This window comes from Nicotiana tabacum, chromosome 1, assembly GCF_000715075.1.
Source record: "Nicotiana tabacum cultivar K326 chromosome 1, ASM71507v2, whole genome shotgun sequence".
Lineage (NCBI taxonomy): Eukaryota > Viridiplantae > Streptophyta > Magnoliopsida > Solanales > Solanaceae > Nicotiana > Nicotiana tabacum.
Window position 1 is genome coordinate 136,650,624 of NC_134080.1, and position 18,672 is coordinate 136,669,295.

The following is an 18,672-nucleotide window of genomic DNA, read 5'->3' on the forward strand; positions in this document are numbered from 1 at the left end:
GGGAAATGTGATTGAGTTAATAATACATCATAGGTATTGTGGTTGTGGACTGTGAGAAAATAGCTAAGGTTGGTCAGAGGGTAGTATGTGTTATGATTCAGTCATTGTGAACCTTCGGAGGATTATTTATATGTTGTGTGTGACTAGACTTGATGTGTGGTTCATTGATAGACCTATACGGATGTGTGTTCTGTATCACGACGTTTTGGTTGACTTCGATTTATCAATGGTGAGAGATGTGTTGATTCGGTTGTTATTGAGTTATTAGTAATCACGGGGAGTTATGAGTTATCTTTCCATGTTGCGAGGCGTTAAGATTTGTTGGTTATAGGCACATGTGGTGTGGCGCTATTGGGTCCTCTCAATGGAATTTGAGCATGTAGAGTATCGGGTACTGCTCGGCGGGTAGCGTATCGGTTGTGTCCCTTCGGGTATGTGTAATGTTATATCAATTGCTTCGCGGTGATTATGATGATTGCTTTGGTTTTAGCCATCATATTGCGCACGATTGTTGATTTTGAGAAGAGTGACTTAAGGTGTTTTCACGTGGATCAGTGTCTGGATGAGGTCGCGCGTTGGAGGGAAGCTATTGGGAGGTATGATCCTGCGGGTTAGATTTGTGTGTTCTGTTTTTATGATGTGATACGGGTTCTTGGCATTGTGTGTGGTGGTACTAGGGAGCTTGCGGTACAGCTCTTTCATTTGAGTCATTTTTCAGGAATTAAGTAGGTTCGGATTGTGGCTTATTGGTGCACGGATTGCACAAATCATGGCTTTAGTCTATATTGAGGTGTCAATGTCACAAGAGTAGTTGTGTTGGATTAGATGATACTATCAGGGTCTTTAATGACTGCAAACGGATTTGAGTTCAGCATGTTGAAAGGATAATATCGAGTTTCGACTCAGAAGTTTGCTGTGGCATTTGCCAAAGGAGGAGTGACTTCTTGAATGGTTAATCTGGGAAATGGTTATGGATTACCGCGTGTTTTAGTGATCATTGACAGTATATGAAAGTGTTGGGGTGAGGCTTTAGTTGATAAGAGTTTTTCTATCGGTATTCGTTTGTTGTGTGTTGTTGCTGTAATTAGAAGTTATCACTACGAGTGTTTGAGTCATGTGGTATATCAAGTGATTTCACCTGAGATTGCAAGTATGGGTGATTACAGCTGGTTCGGGCTTATTCTGAATATAGATGTGAGATTCTGATCTTGTGAATGATTTCAGAAGTGGAAATGTGGTTCTAAGACTTATGGGTTAGATTGGGTTGTGAAATTTCAGTTATTGTATGTTATCGCACCTATGTGAGATAGGGTGACGTGGGATCACCCTGGATATATGCATGGTAAGGTTATTCAGCGATTCGTTAGCTTTTGGAACAACTCTGAGCACGTTCACGGACGAACGTATGTTTAAGTGGGGGAGGATGTAACGACCCGACCGGTCGTTTTGAAATTTTGCACTTTGCTCGCTAGTTCTCGGGCATGACTTGCCCCGTGTGGTGTATTATGACTTATATAAATCATTGGTGTTGGGTTTTAGGTTAATCGGAATTTAATTTGGAAGAACAGTCTTAGTTGAAAGCTTAAAATTTGAAAGGTTTGACCAATATTTGACTTGTTTGTATATGATCTCGGATTGGAATTTTTATGATTTGGTTAGCTCCATATGGTAATTTTGGATTTAGGATTGTGCCCAAAAATGTTTTTGGAAGTTTGTAGTTTAATTAGGCTTGAAATGGCAAAAATGAGAAGCCGAAGTTTGGAAATTTGACCGAGGGGTTGACTTTTTGATATCAAGATCAAAATCCGACACAAGAAGTTGGAATAGCTCCATTATGTCATTTATGACTTGTGTGCAAAATTTGGGGTCAATCGGACCTGATTTGATAGGTTTCGGCGTTGTTTGTGGAATTTAAAATTTCTACGTTCTTAAGCTTGAATCCGAAGTTGATTTGGTGCTTTGATGTTGTTTTGAGTGATTCGAAAGCTCGACAAGGTGTTAATGATTTTATGGGAGGTGTTGGTATGTTTGGGTTGAGGTTTGAGTGCCCCGAGTGTGTTTCGGGTGAGTTTTGAGCGAGTTCGGACATTCCTTAACTTAGAAAATGGATGGGGGCAGAAGTTTTAGTGCTGGGCGCGGTGGATTTAGTGTTGGGCGTGGAAAATGGTCCGCGGTCCGCGGTCATGAAGATCAGCAGGTCGTCGGTCCAACTTCGGAAGCTCATATCTTTTGATCTACAAGGTGTATTGAGTTGATTCAAAACAAAAGTTGTAGCCCTTCGTGTCTAGTTTCCAGAAAGGTGGAGATATTGCAATTTGGACATTTGTAGCAAAACTTATGGCCAAAATACTAAAGTCTGTCACTACAGAGGAAAGCTGTTCGGCCGCAGTCGTTTTTGTGCAGACCGCACTGGTTTGTGCGGACCGCGGTCAGTTTTGTGCGGCCCTCGGAGGGTGAAATCTGAGGGCTACTCTATAAATACGAGGTTTTGGGTTTTATTTGATATTTTGACCTAGAGAGCTCAGATTTTGGCGATATTTTGAAGGTTTTTCAAGAAATTCATCGGGGTGAGTGATTTTAACTCAGATTTGGCTAGAATACATGCATCTATCACTGAATTCATCATTTAATTCGTGATTTGGGATGGAATTTGGGAAGAAAATTGTGAAACCTTTCAAAAATATAAAATGATGATTTGAAGGACCAAATGGTATCGAAATTGGATAATTTTGGTATGGTTAGACTCGTGAGGGTATGAGGATTCTGAAAATGTAAATTTTACTCGATTCCAAGAAGTGGGTCCGGGGCTCGAGTTTTGCTAATTTTGGAATTTTTGATATTTTTCGAATGTTTTCGCTTGGGCTTTGTTCCCTTGGCATATTGTGACGTATTCGTTCTGATTTTGGATAGATTCGACGCACGTGGAGGCCAATTTTAGGGGCAAAGGCATCGCGAGCTAGAGAATTAGCCAGTTCGAGGTGAGTAATGGTTGTAAATGATGTTCTGAGGGTTTGAAACCCCGGATTGCTCATCGTAGTGCTATATTGAGGCAAGATACGCGCTGGATGATGAGCGTGGGGTCTTTTACTACTGGGGATTGTGACTTGGTCCGTCCCGTTTGATGATTTTACCGCGTATTTGACTGAAATTCTGTTATCATTATGATTTAGGCTAATTGCCATATTTGTGCTTCATGCCAACTATTTGAACCCTTCGGGGATTTTTATCACTGTTTCCTCACTACTTGACTTATTATTTGAACTCAGTCCTGTTGATATCTACTGTTTTACAAACTCAGCCACTTTTACTCAGATTTGAAACTTAAATGATATTTCTACATCATGTTTTGGGTTGAGAACTACTATTTTGCTAATGCCCAAGGAGCTTGTGATGATTTTTGGACTTAGTGAGGCTGAGGGCCATATGTGAGGATATGCTTAGTGATACGAGGCCGAGGGCCTGAGATACTTTATATGCCATGAGGTGGCTTGAGTGATTTGAGGCTGAGTGCCGAGTGATGATGCCACGAGGTGGCTTGATATAGTGCTTGGGCCGTAAGGGGCCCCTCCGGAGTCTGCACACCCATAGTGAGCGCGAGTACCCATTGTTCTGAATGATTGATACTATGCCCGAGGGGCTGATATGAGTGATTGTGAGGTAGCCCGAGGGGCTGATACTATTCTGAGAGTGAGCCCGAGGGGCTGTTACTGTTCTGATATTGAGCCCGAGGGGCTGGCACTGTTCTGATATTGAGCCCGAGGGGCTGGTTCTGTTGATATTATGCCCGAGGGGCGGTTTGTTGTACATGTTTTGCCCGAGGGGTTGTTTACATTTTTGTTACTCACTTGTAAACTACTTGCTTTACTTGTTGGAAAAAAGGGATTTTCACTTGATTTCTCATTGCCTTACTATTTAAAGTGATTTTACTGCTTCAGTCTGGAATGCCTTGTGTTTTTACGTGATTTCTTGCCTTAAGTCTTTATTTATTATTATTACACACTAAGTCGGAGTACTCACATTACTCCCTGCACCGTGTGTGCAGATTCAGGCATAGCAGAGTCCGCACCTGAGCACTGATTCCTTCCAGGCTAGGCAGTGTTTTAGAGTTACAAGGTAGTTGTTGACGTCTGTAGCCCCTTGTCTCTCTTACCCTCTATCATTTATGTTTTCTTCAGACTGTTGTATCGGAATCCGTACTTTGTAGACCTATAACAGATTCTGTAGTAGCTCATGACTTGTGACACCTCGGTTTGGGCTGTGTCAGGATGGTTTCTACTATTGTTATCGTTAATTCCGCAAATTATGGTTATTACATCACGTTTTAGAACTACTTATGGTATTTAACTATTTAAAAGGGGTGGTCTGTTTTGGTCTGGTTGGCCTTGTCTTCACGAGAGGCTCCATCACGATCGGATTCGGGGAATTGGGTCTTGACACATGCAATAGAGGTCGAGACCAATTCGCGCTTTAACACCTTAACGGGGTGGGAAGGGTAGATATGGATATGATGACCAGTGCGCTAATACCACATGTATCCCCTCTTCTGAGGAGTGTCATACCGGGTATCGCATTGACGTAATCCATATTATAAATAAACCTAGGCCCCCCTTTCCCTTTTTATATTTGTAGAACTGTAACTCTTTCCTTTCAAAATTTGCCTTCTAATTGTTTTCAAACTCTTATGTGTTTAAACTTAAATCCCCTACTATTTGAGCCTATACTTGTTTGTGTGCTAACTATAAAAAATCACAATAAACTGTCTGGCCGGGAACCACACTAGTGGATCCTGAGGGGTACCAAACACCTTCCCCTTAGGATAATTTCAAGCCCTTACCCTATCTCTGGTTATCCAAACAAACTCAGAAGTGAACCCTTATAGGTGTCCTTTTGCGCCTTAAATCATTAGGTGATGACTCTTCAAATGCAAAACTCAGTTCCCAAAAAGAATGAATTGTCATATACCCAAAATGTCATAAACCCGATCTCCCGATGCGAAGAGGGAAAAAGGGGGCGCGACATACCACTAAACAATATATATAGGCATGGAAATGCAATATCAGTGAAGAAGATGGAACAAATATGCAAAACTGGAGAATAGATTATACACTAACTCAAACAATAAATATGGTATAGCAATAGAGAATTGATAACACAGTGTCAACTAGAACAAAGTAATAAAGGAACAGAAAGAACTAACCTTTTTTATATACATGAAGATTTATGTACGAAGAACTGTTCCTTGGTTTTCTTTTTAATTGACATTTAACTTTACTCCTATAAACTTTGGTTCCTAACTACTAGAAATTGATATTTCTCCTCTTCTGCAAAGCTAATTCCCTCGTTTACGCATATTAAACTTCAGATATCAGCGGAATCAATTCAAATTTGAGTATTCACTTAAGATTTTAAGCGAAAAAAGCAACATTGATCATTAGCAAAAAATGTGAGATAAAATGAGAAAGCGTACTTTGCAGTTCCTAATACCGAACTGAAACAAGCGAATATCATTTTCCTTTGAAAACTCCATGTTTGCTTCTGGATATGGCTCCGGACACAAGTATCTTTTTATATACATAATGATTTGTTGAATACAAAAATGTAAACTCGACAAGAAAAACTCGAACAAGCCGGACAAGGCAGGGAGAACTTCGCCGGAACTTAACGGACCTCCGGACTCGCCGGAAAAACGGCTATGGTATAGTGCGATGCAACTGGTTTTGCCGCATTTTAAGGGCTATATTGAGCTGGAGTTTGGGGTAGTTTCGACAGAGATGTTGGAGCTGTTTTCGAGCAGATTTTCGTGATTTTATCGACTGGTTTTTTGTGATGGCTTGTCGGAGGAGATGAAAGAGGGTATTGACAGGTTGAAGGCTGTCGGCAATGGCTGAGAGGAGGAGAAGTGTTGAGTATGACTTCCGCCTCTGCCAAGCCAGTTTGATAATATTTTCAGCTTTGCTTGATGACTTTGAGATAAAGATTGATGAAGATGTATTGTGTGCTTTAGAAAAATGAAATTAGGATTCAAGGTTGCTGTTGTAAGCTTAGGAGAGAAAGGAAGATGGTCCCTGTAGCTGATCTCCTCCTTCTTCTTTATATAGAACTAGTATCCGTACCCGCACGTTGCGCGGAGAATAATAAATATAATCTTTCATAAGAAAATATATCTTAGAAAAGACGATAGATACAAAAAGCATGCAAATGCTGTTATTTTTTGGAACATGTTAATGTAACAGATATTCGTATAATAAAGTAGCAAGAAAACACTATAAAAAACATACTGTTATTTCCTGAAGTCATGTATACCAGGTAGATTGCGAAACAAAGGTTTCTAATGCCTTGAAAATTCAGAAATACGACAAAGCCATAGTATTTCAAGATAGAAAAATCAGACTTCATAATATACAGTTAGGGGAAAACAATTACTCCTACTTGCACAACCTTGAAATCCACAATGTTCCCACTCTATTACAACAACTTTACTAAGGTGTTTGGAGACATGACAATGTACACATAAATACTGGAGTATGAGTTTTTGCTTGATATTACATGCAGAGACGCTCATATCTAGGCTGCATGTCAAAACACAGGAAATAAGAAAGAATTAAATATAAGAAATTGACGGATTCTTAAGATATAGAGGATGTTAAACATCTTCTTTCACCTTTCAATCAAGTTGCAAAATATATAATCTTGTTTCAAATAGAACTTATTGAAGCATGACTTATTTCATTGTATTCTTATTATGCTCTTTATTCATGTAGTATTTTTGTCCTTCCTTTGTGTCAAGAATTACAGGTTGTTCACTTAGTAGTTAGTACATATCTTAATCAAACATAGTTTTCTAGCATAAAATTCTTCAAACTTACTGAAAAGTTAGTTTTTCAAATTGTAGATTCTCAAACTTCGATGGTATGTTCTCATGGAAGTGGGAGAATGAAAACCTTGACAGAATAATATTTTTTTAAGTTAAGACGCGCAAAATTGTAAAAACATAAGAACAGAAATTCAGAAATGTGTTTAAAAGAATATCTTGATGAAGATGTATATCACAAATTATACAAATTTATGAGAAGTAGCAATGAGATATTGATTTGTGCATGTTATTATATTACATAATAAAACCATTAATACGATAGTAAAAGAATTTCTTACCAGGAACAATTGAATTCTTTTTTATATCCAAAGGAAACTTGAGTTGTTGTTGTCCTAAGAGGTAGTCCTTCAGAAAATGACAATATAAAATGGGATGTATTAGTACTGAACGTAAATTTAAAGAAGGGATAGTTTTTCGTAATATAGACTTTTATTATTAAATACCTGAATAGGTAGAGATGTCAACATGTATGCCGCAAAGAAGTGGCAACTAAAGTGCTAATGTGGTGTTGATAGGAAGAGAGATGAGGTTAGTTTGATCGAGCAATAGGCAAAGACAACTTGATTTCTGGCTCTAGCCTTGCCTTAGGTACTGCACCATCGGCAAGGGCATGCGACTTGCAAGAATGGTCCACGGGGAGCAAATTGTAATAGGAGCACGATGACACGTTGGGGCCTAAAGTTGAGCTTTCCAAACTCTATGAAAGGGTGGTAGGCAGAAGAAAAAAAGGAAAGAAAAATTAAGAACGGTTGTAAATGTAGGATTAGCAGCCAGGGAATGAAAAGACATATTGTTGTGAACCTTTTAGTGTTTTTTTCTTTATTGATTTAACACATGGTTAACCTGGTTATTTACTGCTAAGATGAATCATGAAAATGCTTACTTCATGGACTTTTATAATTAGAAGGTGAAATTTAGTGTGAGGTGCAGCATGCATAGAGTATGTAAATTACCAAGTAGCACTTCTTTTCTTTCTAGCATCAGCTGCCATATCCCTTAAACAAAAACTACATATGATTCAGCTCTGACTGCCAAGATTATGAATTTATTTTTCATGTATTGATAGCCAATGACCAAAAGGGATTTATATTGTATGGAAGAAGGGAAAGCATTAATAAAAAAAGAAACAACTAACAGATTGGAGTAATTGTTATAATATAACATACGCGACATTTTGAACTTCTTACCTACAGAATAATGTGAAGTGAAATCCACATTCATAAAGTTTGAAAATTGCATGACAATGTAAGTGCGAGAGCCATTGTATAGATAAGGTTCAAACTTTTCTTCAAATTCTTCCCACAAAGTTATTTTTGATTTTGCAAAACTGCCTGGGGAAAAAGAAGAAACATAATCTAGTTGAGTTAAAATCCATATGATTCATCCAAAATGTAATATAAAGATATGTGCTTAAAAAACTTGAAAACAGAATTAAGGTAGGAATTAATCAACTTTTTTTAGAAAGATAACAAACAAAAGTAGATGTCCCATTTTTCCACTTATTTCCAAAACTCTCCATGTCACCAATGGCACATAGAAAACCAACGACATCTATAATATGAACTGAAAAAAGGAGTTATTTCATAATTACATTGGAAATAAACAAAATGTAGAAGCAAAGATTGATAGTAATATAAGAAACTGATAACATGGTATTATTGTTCAGCCGTGAACTAATCATGTCTGTATAGGAATATTAACAATTTCTTCGTATAGTTTCTGGAGCAAATTTGTGAGTAAGAAAGTAATTTTAAAAGTACTTATCAGTGCTCTATATTCACCAGAAGTCTCAGTAACTTTGAAATTCTGATTAACATAGGTTGAACCTTTACTCAACAAATTCTTGAACCTATTTACTTGATTATTTCTGATTGTAGCATGTATCAAGTTATGCTGGTACAGAAAAAACAGTAAGTGTATGGACAGTTAAAAATTACAAAATGCATATACAAAAGATAAAGATACATGTATTACCTTTTCAATAAAGGATATTCCAATATTTGTTTATAAATACATATTTAGAGATATTATTGTTCAATGGGTGGCCTATAATTTTTGCCCTTTTTACCGTATTGGCTACAGCGGGGACAGAACCTGAACTTAAACTTTATAACTACACATATTTTGAAGAAAAACTATTATACTTTAAAAATAGAGATTGAGACTCATTACCTAAATCCTGTAAGGGTGCATCCGCAGTTGAGGCAAGGACTAAAGTTCACCATAAGAATCTTAAATATGCAGATGAACAATTAAGGCAAGAGATGACAGTTTTTTTATTTGAGATACATGTAAAGAAGAATGTATTTGAACCTCCCGAGAAAGCAGTAGTGTATCGGCAACTTGCACACAACCGCTATCAATGCAGTAAAGAGAACAATTAACAGAAAGCTAAGTTTTATAAGACAACCTCCTAAAATAAGCACATGAAAAATAATTACCAATTGGCTTAACAAATTCTACAAAGCTGAACTTTGAAAGATAAAGCCTACTCAATATAATAGAGGTGTTATTGTAAAGGTAAAAGTAGTAACCTCGACTTTTCTTTCAAAAGTATCACTTCCGCAATAAGGTGTTGTAAAAGTATAGTCATCCTCGAGTACTACCTATTGCAACGGTTTATTGCAGAAACCAAAATGCAAAACAAAAACATGCAAAAAGGAGTTAGAAAAAGAAAGAAAGAAAGAAAGAGTAAGCAAGTAAATATGAAAGTACTAACCTTTCCCATAGAAAATATAGTGAAATATCGGAAGAAAGTGCTGCAAGCAACTCCAAACAACATAGATGAACATATATTTGACATCCCTGAACAGGAATTACTATGACTTTACACAACTTGATAAAAGAAAGAGTAATCAACACTTAATACTCACCGAAAGGAACGAAGTTAAAATTTTCATTTAGCAAGTAATACTCTAATGCAAGTATAATTTGGACGAATTTAATTTATGAGCAGTTCAAAAGAAAATTTGTTTTCTCCACTATTTCTATCACAATTTCAAGACAATGGCGTAAATTATAAATGATTCACAAAATATGGTAGGAATAAAAATAACAGAGAGGAAATGAGACTAAAATTAAAATAAAAGGCTTGAAGAACAGAAAATATGGTAGGAATAGTGTTAGTTGAAATGAACGATCTTTCATTTAAATAAATAAAAAGGAAATAAATGATTCATATTTGTAATGCATGAGTAAGTAAAAGCTATAAGCTATCAATTCACAAATCTTTAATCAGATTCAAATGTGTGATTAAACCAAAATCAAGCGGATGTTTATTTAGTATTAATTTTACCAGTAGAATCTTTGTCTTCTTTTGTTCCACCTTCGGTTGCGGAGCAAGTTTTATTTTGTAAACCTCAACATCCATTGTGATAACTCTATTGTAAAATGTCAGAGATGTTTGTAAGTTGTTTGTTAGTATATTTAAAGCATAAGAATTTATTAGCTCAGAGAAACTCAAAATAGTAACAATTAATGTTGATGAGATGACAGATAAGCATACCAATTGAAGTTGTCAACTATTGCTTCTGAAGCTTATTTCCAATATGGTTTAGCAAAGACAGTAGCATGAGAAGAAAATAAGTTATGAACTTTCAGATCATATTTGCTTTCATTCTCCAAGTAAATTACGGAAAACTTCTTTGTAAATTATATTTGTTGCTTCATTTGAAATTTCTCCATCATCGTCATAAACCAAAATCTTTAATCCCTTTCTTTTTGTAACCCGTGATAGAGCAACATAAAGTTGTCCATGTGTGAAGACTGGTTTCTTCAAATATAACCCAACATGAGTTAAAGATTGTCCTTGACTTTTGTTAATAGTCATTGCAAAAGATACAACTATTGGAAATTGCCTTCGCTGGAACTTAAAAGGTATTCTTGCATCAGATGGAGTCAGCAACATTCTCGAAATGAACACCTTTTGTCCAGACCTGAAGATTGGTCTATATTTCTCAATAACATCACTGGGACACCCACTTTCAAAGTGATAACATGAGTTGGAATTTCAGAACACTTAATAGTGTTTAGGAATGCGGGTGTATGTACATGTTCCAAACCTGTAAAAGCATTGTCTAACATGCAAATTGTATCGGAACTTAAAAATATTTTTGGTTGACTTTGGTTTAGTGAAACCATGTATTCGCTGATTGATTCAACCATGTCAAGAGTGGGAGCAAGAATTCCTCTTGTTGTAGGTATGTTATATCACTGCAATGACTTAAAAAATCTGGATATGTACTTTCCACAATCGCATAAAATGGATCTCCACAATTATTTATGATAAGATCATCAGGTATATGAACTTTTTCTGTACCTTCAACAGAATTTCCAATCATACCGTCACCAATTGCTAAAATTCAATCAGAAAATTGTCTTAGATCATTCAAATGTGAATCCACCTGATTTCCATCCAACCTCATATTTTTTGTTAGCTTTAAGACATGACATTGATTCCACAAATATGAAGAATTAAGGGCAGCATTAACAATATCTTGTCTAGTACCTTTTGGAATGACTGGAAGATTTGTCTGAAGTCACCTCCAAGAACAACCGTTTTTCCTTCAAATGGTCGATCTAAATTGGATGCATCTTTAAATCTAAGAATATCTCTTAGAGTTCTGTCTAAAGCTTCAAAACAATATTTATGCATCATTGGTGCTTCATCCCAAATAATTAACTTTGTCTTGACAATCAATTTTGATAAAGGAGTACCTTGTTTTATATTACATGTTGAATCTTCAGTTGCATTGAGTGGGATTGCAAATCTCAAATGAGTTGTTCGACCTCTTGGTAACAAAAGAGATGCAATTCCGCTGGACGCAATTGTTAAAACAATGTCTCCTTTAGATCTTATGGCTGAAGACAAAGTCCTCCACATAAATGTCTTTCCTGTTCCTCCATGACCATATAAGAAGAAGAATTTACCTTTGTCCTCATTCACTGATGTGATAATTCTGTCATAAACTAACCTTTGTTGCACTGTCAATTTAACCAATAATTCTTCATGTTCCTTAGACAAAGAGCGCCTATTATAACGCAATTTATCACAAATGAGTCTATTAGTATTGTCAACTTCCTCTTCATTGAAAACCGGTCTTGGCATTGTTAGAAAATCATGTAATGTTCTTCCGCAACCTTTCAACAAATTTTCTAACTTTTGTAGACAATGATTCTTTAGTTCATCGTTTGTTAGCTCAGCCTCTAAAATAACAAAAATATATAATTAATTAATTAATTGATCAGAAATTGTAAATGCAAATTAATGTTACTTTACTTGATTGGAAGGCTACATCGAGTATGTAGCCAACAAAATATATTAATAATTAAATACTCATACTTTGCAAACCTAAATCTAGCATAGTATATTAGACTAAGATTTAATTTGTATACAACAATAATGTAATTTTTTTTTAACAAATATATAATATTAAAATCTGAAATAGAAGGTGGAATTGTATACCTGGATTATCTAATATTCTTCTTTCTTCGTGTAGGATATCATTAGATAATAAAATTCATGTTGCCTCCCAAACACATTCTGGTCTTGACATTGAATTTGATAATAGTAACATAGCAAATAACTGCCTAAGATATGATGGCATTCCCCAGTTACTTGCCTCCTTTATGACATCCACATATTCTTTATCATCATCTAATAAACCCAGTGCATAACATGCATCTCTAAAAGTTAGATGTTCATGATTGTTGATTTTGTGTAAATCCTCATAGCACTTAGGTCCTTTAATGACATTCAACAACATTAGAAGGTAATATTGCTCTTCACTTCCATGCAGTACAAAGAATATTCTCCCTTTTGAAAATGCAGAATTTCTTCTTTTTCCCCACTTTTTTACTTTTTTATTCCACACAAACTTAAGAGGAAATTCTGCATAAGTTAATTCTCTTGCTTCTTCATATATTTTATTTTCTTCAAACCAGCTTAAAAATTGTGATTCCTTTACACTTAGTCTATTGGCAACATCATCAATTGGATCATCATCAGAGAAAATAATTGTTTGTTCATTTGGTAGATGAAAGGAAAGTCTTTCTACCGAAGGTTCTCTATGGTGAATTGGAAATTTAAAAATTCTCCAAGCAGCTTCACACGGTAATATGTATCGACAATCATAATACATTTTTATTTCATCAACAACGGATGAGTCTTCCCCATGCACACTTTAAGAAAAAACTGCTGCCACATGATCATAACCCTTATTAATGTACTTGAATAAGTACTTGATTGATCGAGATTGATTGCACCATTCAACATTTATATGTGCACCATACTTCAACAATAAAAATCTATTGTGTGGCACCACATACCTATTATCCACTTCAATACCTTCTTTCTGGATAGTTCTACCATTGTTCCTTCTTTTATAAACAGGATATCCATCTTCAACGATTGTGGTATTTTCTACGAACTTGTTTAGAAAGTATTTTGTACATCTACCATTACGCATGCAAGGAGATGATTTTCTAGTAGAATCACACGGGCCATGCATCATAAAATTATTCACGGCCTTATAATAATACGGATCGACCAATTCATCTGGTATTTCTGTGAAATTATTTGATCTATGTCTCCAACATTTGGATATTTATTATGAAGAAAGAGCAATATGTGTGCATGAGGCAACCCTCGCTTTTGGAATTCTATAGTATATATCACTGCAAAAAAGTAATAATTTACAATTAGGGTAAATAGTAGAAATTCATATGTAAAAAAATGCTTTATTAAATTAGATTATAAACTGATAATAATTTATTATAAAAGATTAATTATATACTTGATTTAACTGCTCCAAAAAATTGTTTCTCTTTCAAATCCTTTATTAAACGATCCAATTTGATTTTGATCACCCTAAATAAAATGTTTGGGCGATCTTCTGGTTGCAAGCCCCTATTCTTTACAAATCTACTAATCTCAGGCCACTTGGGTTGCAAGTAAATGTAATGAAGAGATTTGGATATCCAACCCACTTGAGGATTGTCATAGCATCTTGATAATTTTGAATCACATATCTTGCACTCCCTGTGAAGCTGGATGAAAGAATTACCCTTTTACCTTGAGAAGAAGGATTTATCTCTCCATGTAAAACTGCATCTTCTAATCCTTTATACATATGTGCTCGCAATTGTCTTTGATGAGTTCTGATATACTTCAACCTAGACGATTCAACCATTGTAAATCCATCGACCAAGAATTGTTGAAATAATCTTCTTGAGTTCACAATTGTTGGTACTTCACCATTCCTTTCTTGAATTTTGTATGCGAAATATTCACGGATGCTAACAAAATTCCTTGCTCCACTTGATTCATCATTTCCATTTAAAGGAATGTCTTCCCGATAACCATCTTCACCAAATAGAAACAATAAAGGATACTGAAGTCCTAAATAGGTGGCATTCAACTCATTTATCCTTTGTATTTGTCCAGATTGGGTTTCAACAATGATGTCTCGGTCACATCTAGACACATCAAAATCTCCAACCACCAAAGCAGCTACCTCTGAAACCGTTGGTAAATTGTATCTTCTTCCATCATAGTTCCATTTCCCTATCAATCTGAGCCTAAAATTGGAGTGAGTATCTTCTTGAAATTTGTCTCTGACCATTCTAAATGACTTTGTGAAAACATTCTTTTCATCAAGCATTTATTTCATATCTTGAACAATTTCAGCATGAAGTTGGTTTACGCTTTGACCACGACTGCATAAATATAGGTTTAGTAAAATTGATCTAAGTTTGTTTTTGTTAGAATATTCATGCATATTTAAAATAAGAATAATTGAATACTAACCCCAGTGCATGAATTCTATTCTGCACTTCGTTTTCTGTGTCGTATATATATAATTGTGCAAACTTGGGGGTGGATCCTTCGGGAGGCAACAAACTTCCGATTTGATGATAGTTTTGTCCAGATAGTTTGAATGTTCTTGGTCCCTTTGTTTGATTGATAGAAGGATCAACTTTTCCTCTCATTGATGTAAATGAAAATATTGAGTTATAACTTCTAATATTATCTCTGAAATGATTACTTTTTGGACCTGCATAAAAATATTTGGTGGTGAATCAAAATATTCATATATTGAAGAAATTATTTAAGTATGGTAAAATAGATTTTCTTGTTACCTGATCCGAATAATAAGTGTTTTAAAATTGTGGGGCGTTCTTTTGGATGTGGTAGCTGTATCTTTCCATGATTACAACACAAAGAGAACTCTGATTTTTTAGCTTTGACTTTCTTGTTTATTCTTTTTTCATACCAGAAGTAAGCACCACAATGTTCACATTCATATGTAGGATCGCCTATATCCCAGTAATTTATGAATAAAAGAAGCAAATGTAAGATTAATGTCAAGGTTTTATGTTATGGCATGCCTACTTATTATATATACATATAACAATAATAAAATATTGATACCTTCATTGTCAATAATTGCATATCCGACGCCAGCCTCTAAATAGTATAATATTAAAATTATATTAAATTAGCCATATAAATTGAAAAACGTGGACATGTATGAATCATTGTTTGTGTTAAGATGGACATACCTTCATACTCGTCTTCATCTTCAGTTGCATCATTATTTTCTGTGATTGTTTTCACGTACCATTACGTTAAGTATTTAATCAAGCTACCATTATTTTTATTATTTATAAATGTAGTTTATTTGTATAATTTGATAGCTAAAACTTTTATTCATTAAAAACATACCTGATACATCACCATCAATATTGTCATCCTCAAGTTCTAATAATAAATTATAATAAAATGTTGTTAGTATATATAAATGACTTATGTTATATAAATAAATTTATTTATAATAAGAACCTTGCAGTTGGGGTAGCTCATTTAAATCCGGTAGAAGATAATTTCTCTGCACATTTGAAGGTGACAAACCAAATTGGAAATGTTTCTCTTGAGGTAAATTTGGATATTGTGTCTAAGATTGAGACGATGAAGCATGTTCACAACTGTTTAAAGGTGTATAATGAAATCGTGTGGAATTTTGACGTTTTGTTATGTCTGTTAAAGGTTGTGTTGCCTTTTCTTTGCCAAAAGCATCTCCTCTGATAGTAGCATTACGAACGAAGTCTGTAAACGAAAAAACATACAAATCAGATAACTAAAAGAAGTGGAAAAAATATATAAACTAATATCTTGTTTGAATAGTACTATTTAACGTAATGAACTTTGTAAAAGTATCATCACAAATCAATGTATGTTTAACAAACTAAACAATGTAATCCAAAAATTTGGGCAGAATAAACATGCAGGTACAAACACTAATCAACTATTAGCACATACGATTAATAATTCAAAGGCAGAACTTCAAGATTTAAAATGATTCAGATATCATAATACACGTGTGAAGGCGTGTCACTTTTTTTTAGCCCATTAAAAAAATAGAATATCGGGAACTCAATGGTTGTGCCATATTCTACCCTTGGAAAAACAGGACATTTGATATGATTTCAACCTAAGCTTTTGGCAGAAATTTAATATTGATATAATTGTGTAGTACTCGACTTGTTTATAGTATTACATTAGATCACAGGACATTATTCGCGCTTTTAGTTGCATTGTAATTTCAATAGCTTTCTAATCACTCTAGCTAATCTTCCTTTGTATGTATATAATTTCGAAAAACACAAAAACAAATTCTTTTTTTTTCAAAATTTCGGCAGAGTTTCGGTATATTTTGGGACATTGGTTTTTCAAAATAGGCAATTATACCTCTCAGCCTTCTTATTAAATCTCTCTAAATTTTCCCTACAAGCCGGTCAACATGCAAATCTGAAGCAAATGAATGCACAAGTAGCAAGTAAGATGCATCAGAATGGTCTTTTCATTTCGGGTACACATGTCCTAGACAGACCCAACCCCTGTGTTGAGTCTCCAAAGTTAAATGCACATGATGCAAACAAACGTTCCTACTAGGGATCCGGCATGAGGCTGAGTTATTCTAGGTTCAAAACCTGGGTATTTATTCTACACTGTATACCCGAGTGGACAACTCGAGCCGAGGAGGGGGCTACGTACCGGGAACCAAAAGGCCATCTGGCTTAGTAACTTTTCCGAATCTCTTTCTTATTTCAAGGTATGACACTAACAGAATATGGAGTATCGGCCAGCGAGCACATCCCCGAAGATGAGAAGAGAAGGGTTTCGTAGCAGTTTATATACAATTCAGATAATATCAAAGTGGTAAAAGCATCATTTAGCACATTAAACCCAAACATGTAATAAAATCAAATAATAGATAAAGCCAAATATAACAATTCATCTAAGCTCGAATTCTGAACCCTGAACTAGAGATTCTGGGTTCGATCCCCAGCGGAGTCGCCAGAGCTGTCACACCTCATTTTTCTAACACTCCCGTAAAGGAGTATAAGGAAGTTTTTCCAATTAAAGGACAATCAGAACGAGATTTATTTCAATTCAAATTCAGAATCGCCACTTGGGATAATTTAATGGTGTCCCAAGTCACCGGTCCAAATCCCTAATCGAGGAAAAGATTGACTCTGTATTACAGTCCGCGAACACAGAAATCTAGGTAAGGAATTATGTTAACCCGGGAGAAGGTATTAGGCATTCCCGAGTTCCGTGGTTCTAGCACGGTCGCTGAACTGTTATAATTGGCCTATTATCTGATTTTAGAACATGTTTAAACATATGGTTCAATTTTAACTTTAACCGCTTTATTTAATTAATTTTTAGGAAAAAAATTCAACGTCATCAAAAACATGTCTTGAACCACGTCACATAAATGCACCCGCGGTCCACGACATATTTTATCTAACATTGTTGAGATTTGGATTTGGGTCACATAAATGCGGACCCAAGTTTAGGGAGGTAAGTTATTAAAATAAGGCGCCTAAAACAACTGCGTATTAGCAACTTTGCGAGGGCCATGAAAATTCGCTAAATGGCGCCCCTCGAATTCTAAGGATTAAACAAAACTAATTAAACGAGGGTCATGAAACTATGATTTTTTAGTCTGTTAGTTTTTGAGTCGTTGTAATCAAAGCATTTTCTTTTTTTATGAAAATTTGAAAATACCAAAATATTTTATATTTACACTTATTCTCCAGAACTACGCTCGGTCTGATTCATGCGGGGTCATGATGCGTAGGCAATCTCCATAGGATTCGACCATAACCAAAAGAAAGAAAAGAAGAGTGATAAAAAAAGAGGAAAAGAAAAAGAGAGAAAAGCAAGAGACAAAAAGAAAAGAAAAGAGAAAGAAAATAAGAAACTGTGGGAAAAGAGCAATGGCAAAACAAGAGAGATAAGTATGAGAGAGTAAAAACAAAGAAAGAGCAAAGGCAAGGATAAAAAGAAACAAAAAAAAGAGAAAAAGGGAAGTCGTAAATAGAAATAAGGAAAGGCCGGGATGACGCAAGCAACCGATCAAATGCATAATAGAAACGGTTAACTGTTTAGGTGCATTCATTTTCCAAATGTGCGGTTGTCTATGTGTTACACCCTGATCGCTAACCAGTTTGTTGTTGTCGACAATTAACAGGTAGGTGGTTAGTTTATGTGGCATTCTAGAAACTCACCCATACAACACCCGTTCAAAAAATAGATTGATCATGGCCAATCAGGAACTTGATGCAAGTGTTATCGATCCCTCAAGAGAGGTGGAAGAGTTGGACGTTAATTCAATGAAAGAAGAGATGTATAAGTTGAAGCAGCAGATGGCTGAAATGTACCAGGCCTGGGCAAAAGGGCAACCACCACCAGCTTACCCCGCTGACCCTGCTTTTATCCCGCCATTGGC

At 35.4% G+C, this 18,672-nt stretch overlaps 1 protein-coding gene across 1 annotated transcript; it reads right to left on the reverse strand.

Moving 5' to 3' along the window:
• Window positions 1-12,393: 12,393 nt before the first annotated feature.
• LOC142164118 (uncharacterized) lies at window positions 12,394-13,014 on the reverse strand. The gene has a single exon (XM_075221300.1). It carries the CDS (start codon window positions 13,012-13,014, stop codon window positions 12,394-12,396), a length of 621 nt encoding a protein of 206 aa, XP_075077401.1.
• Between the last annotated feature and the right edge of the window lie 5,658 nt (window positions 13,015-18,672).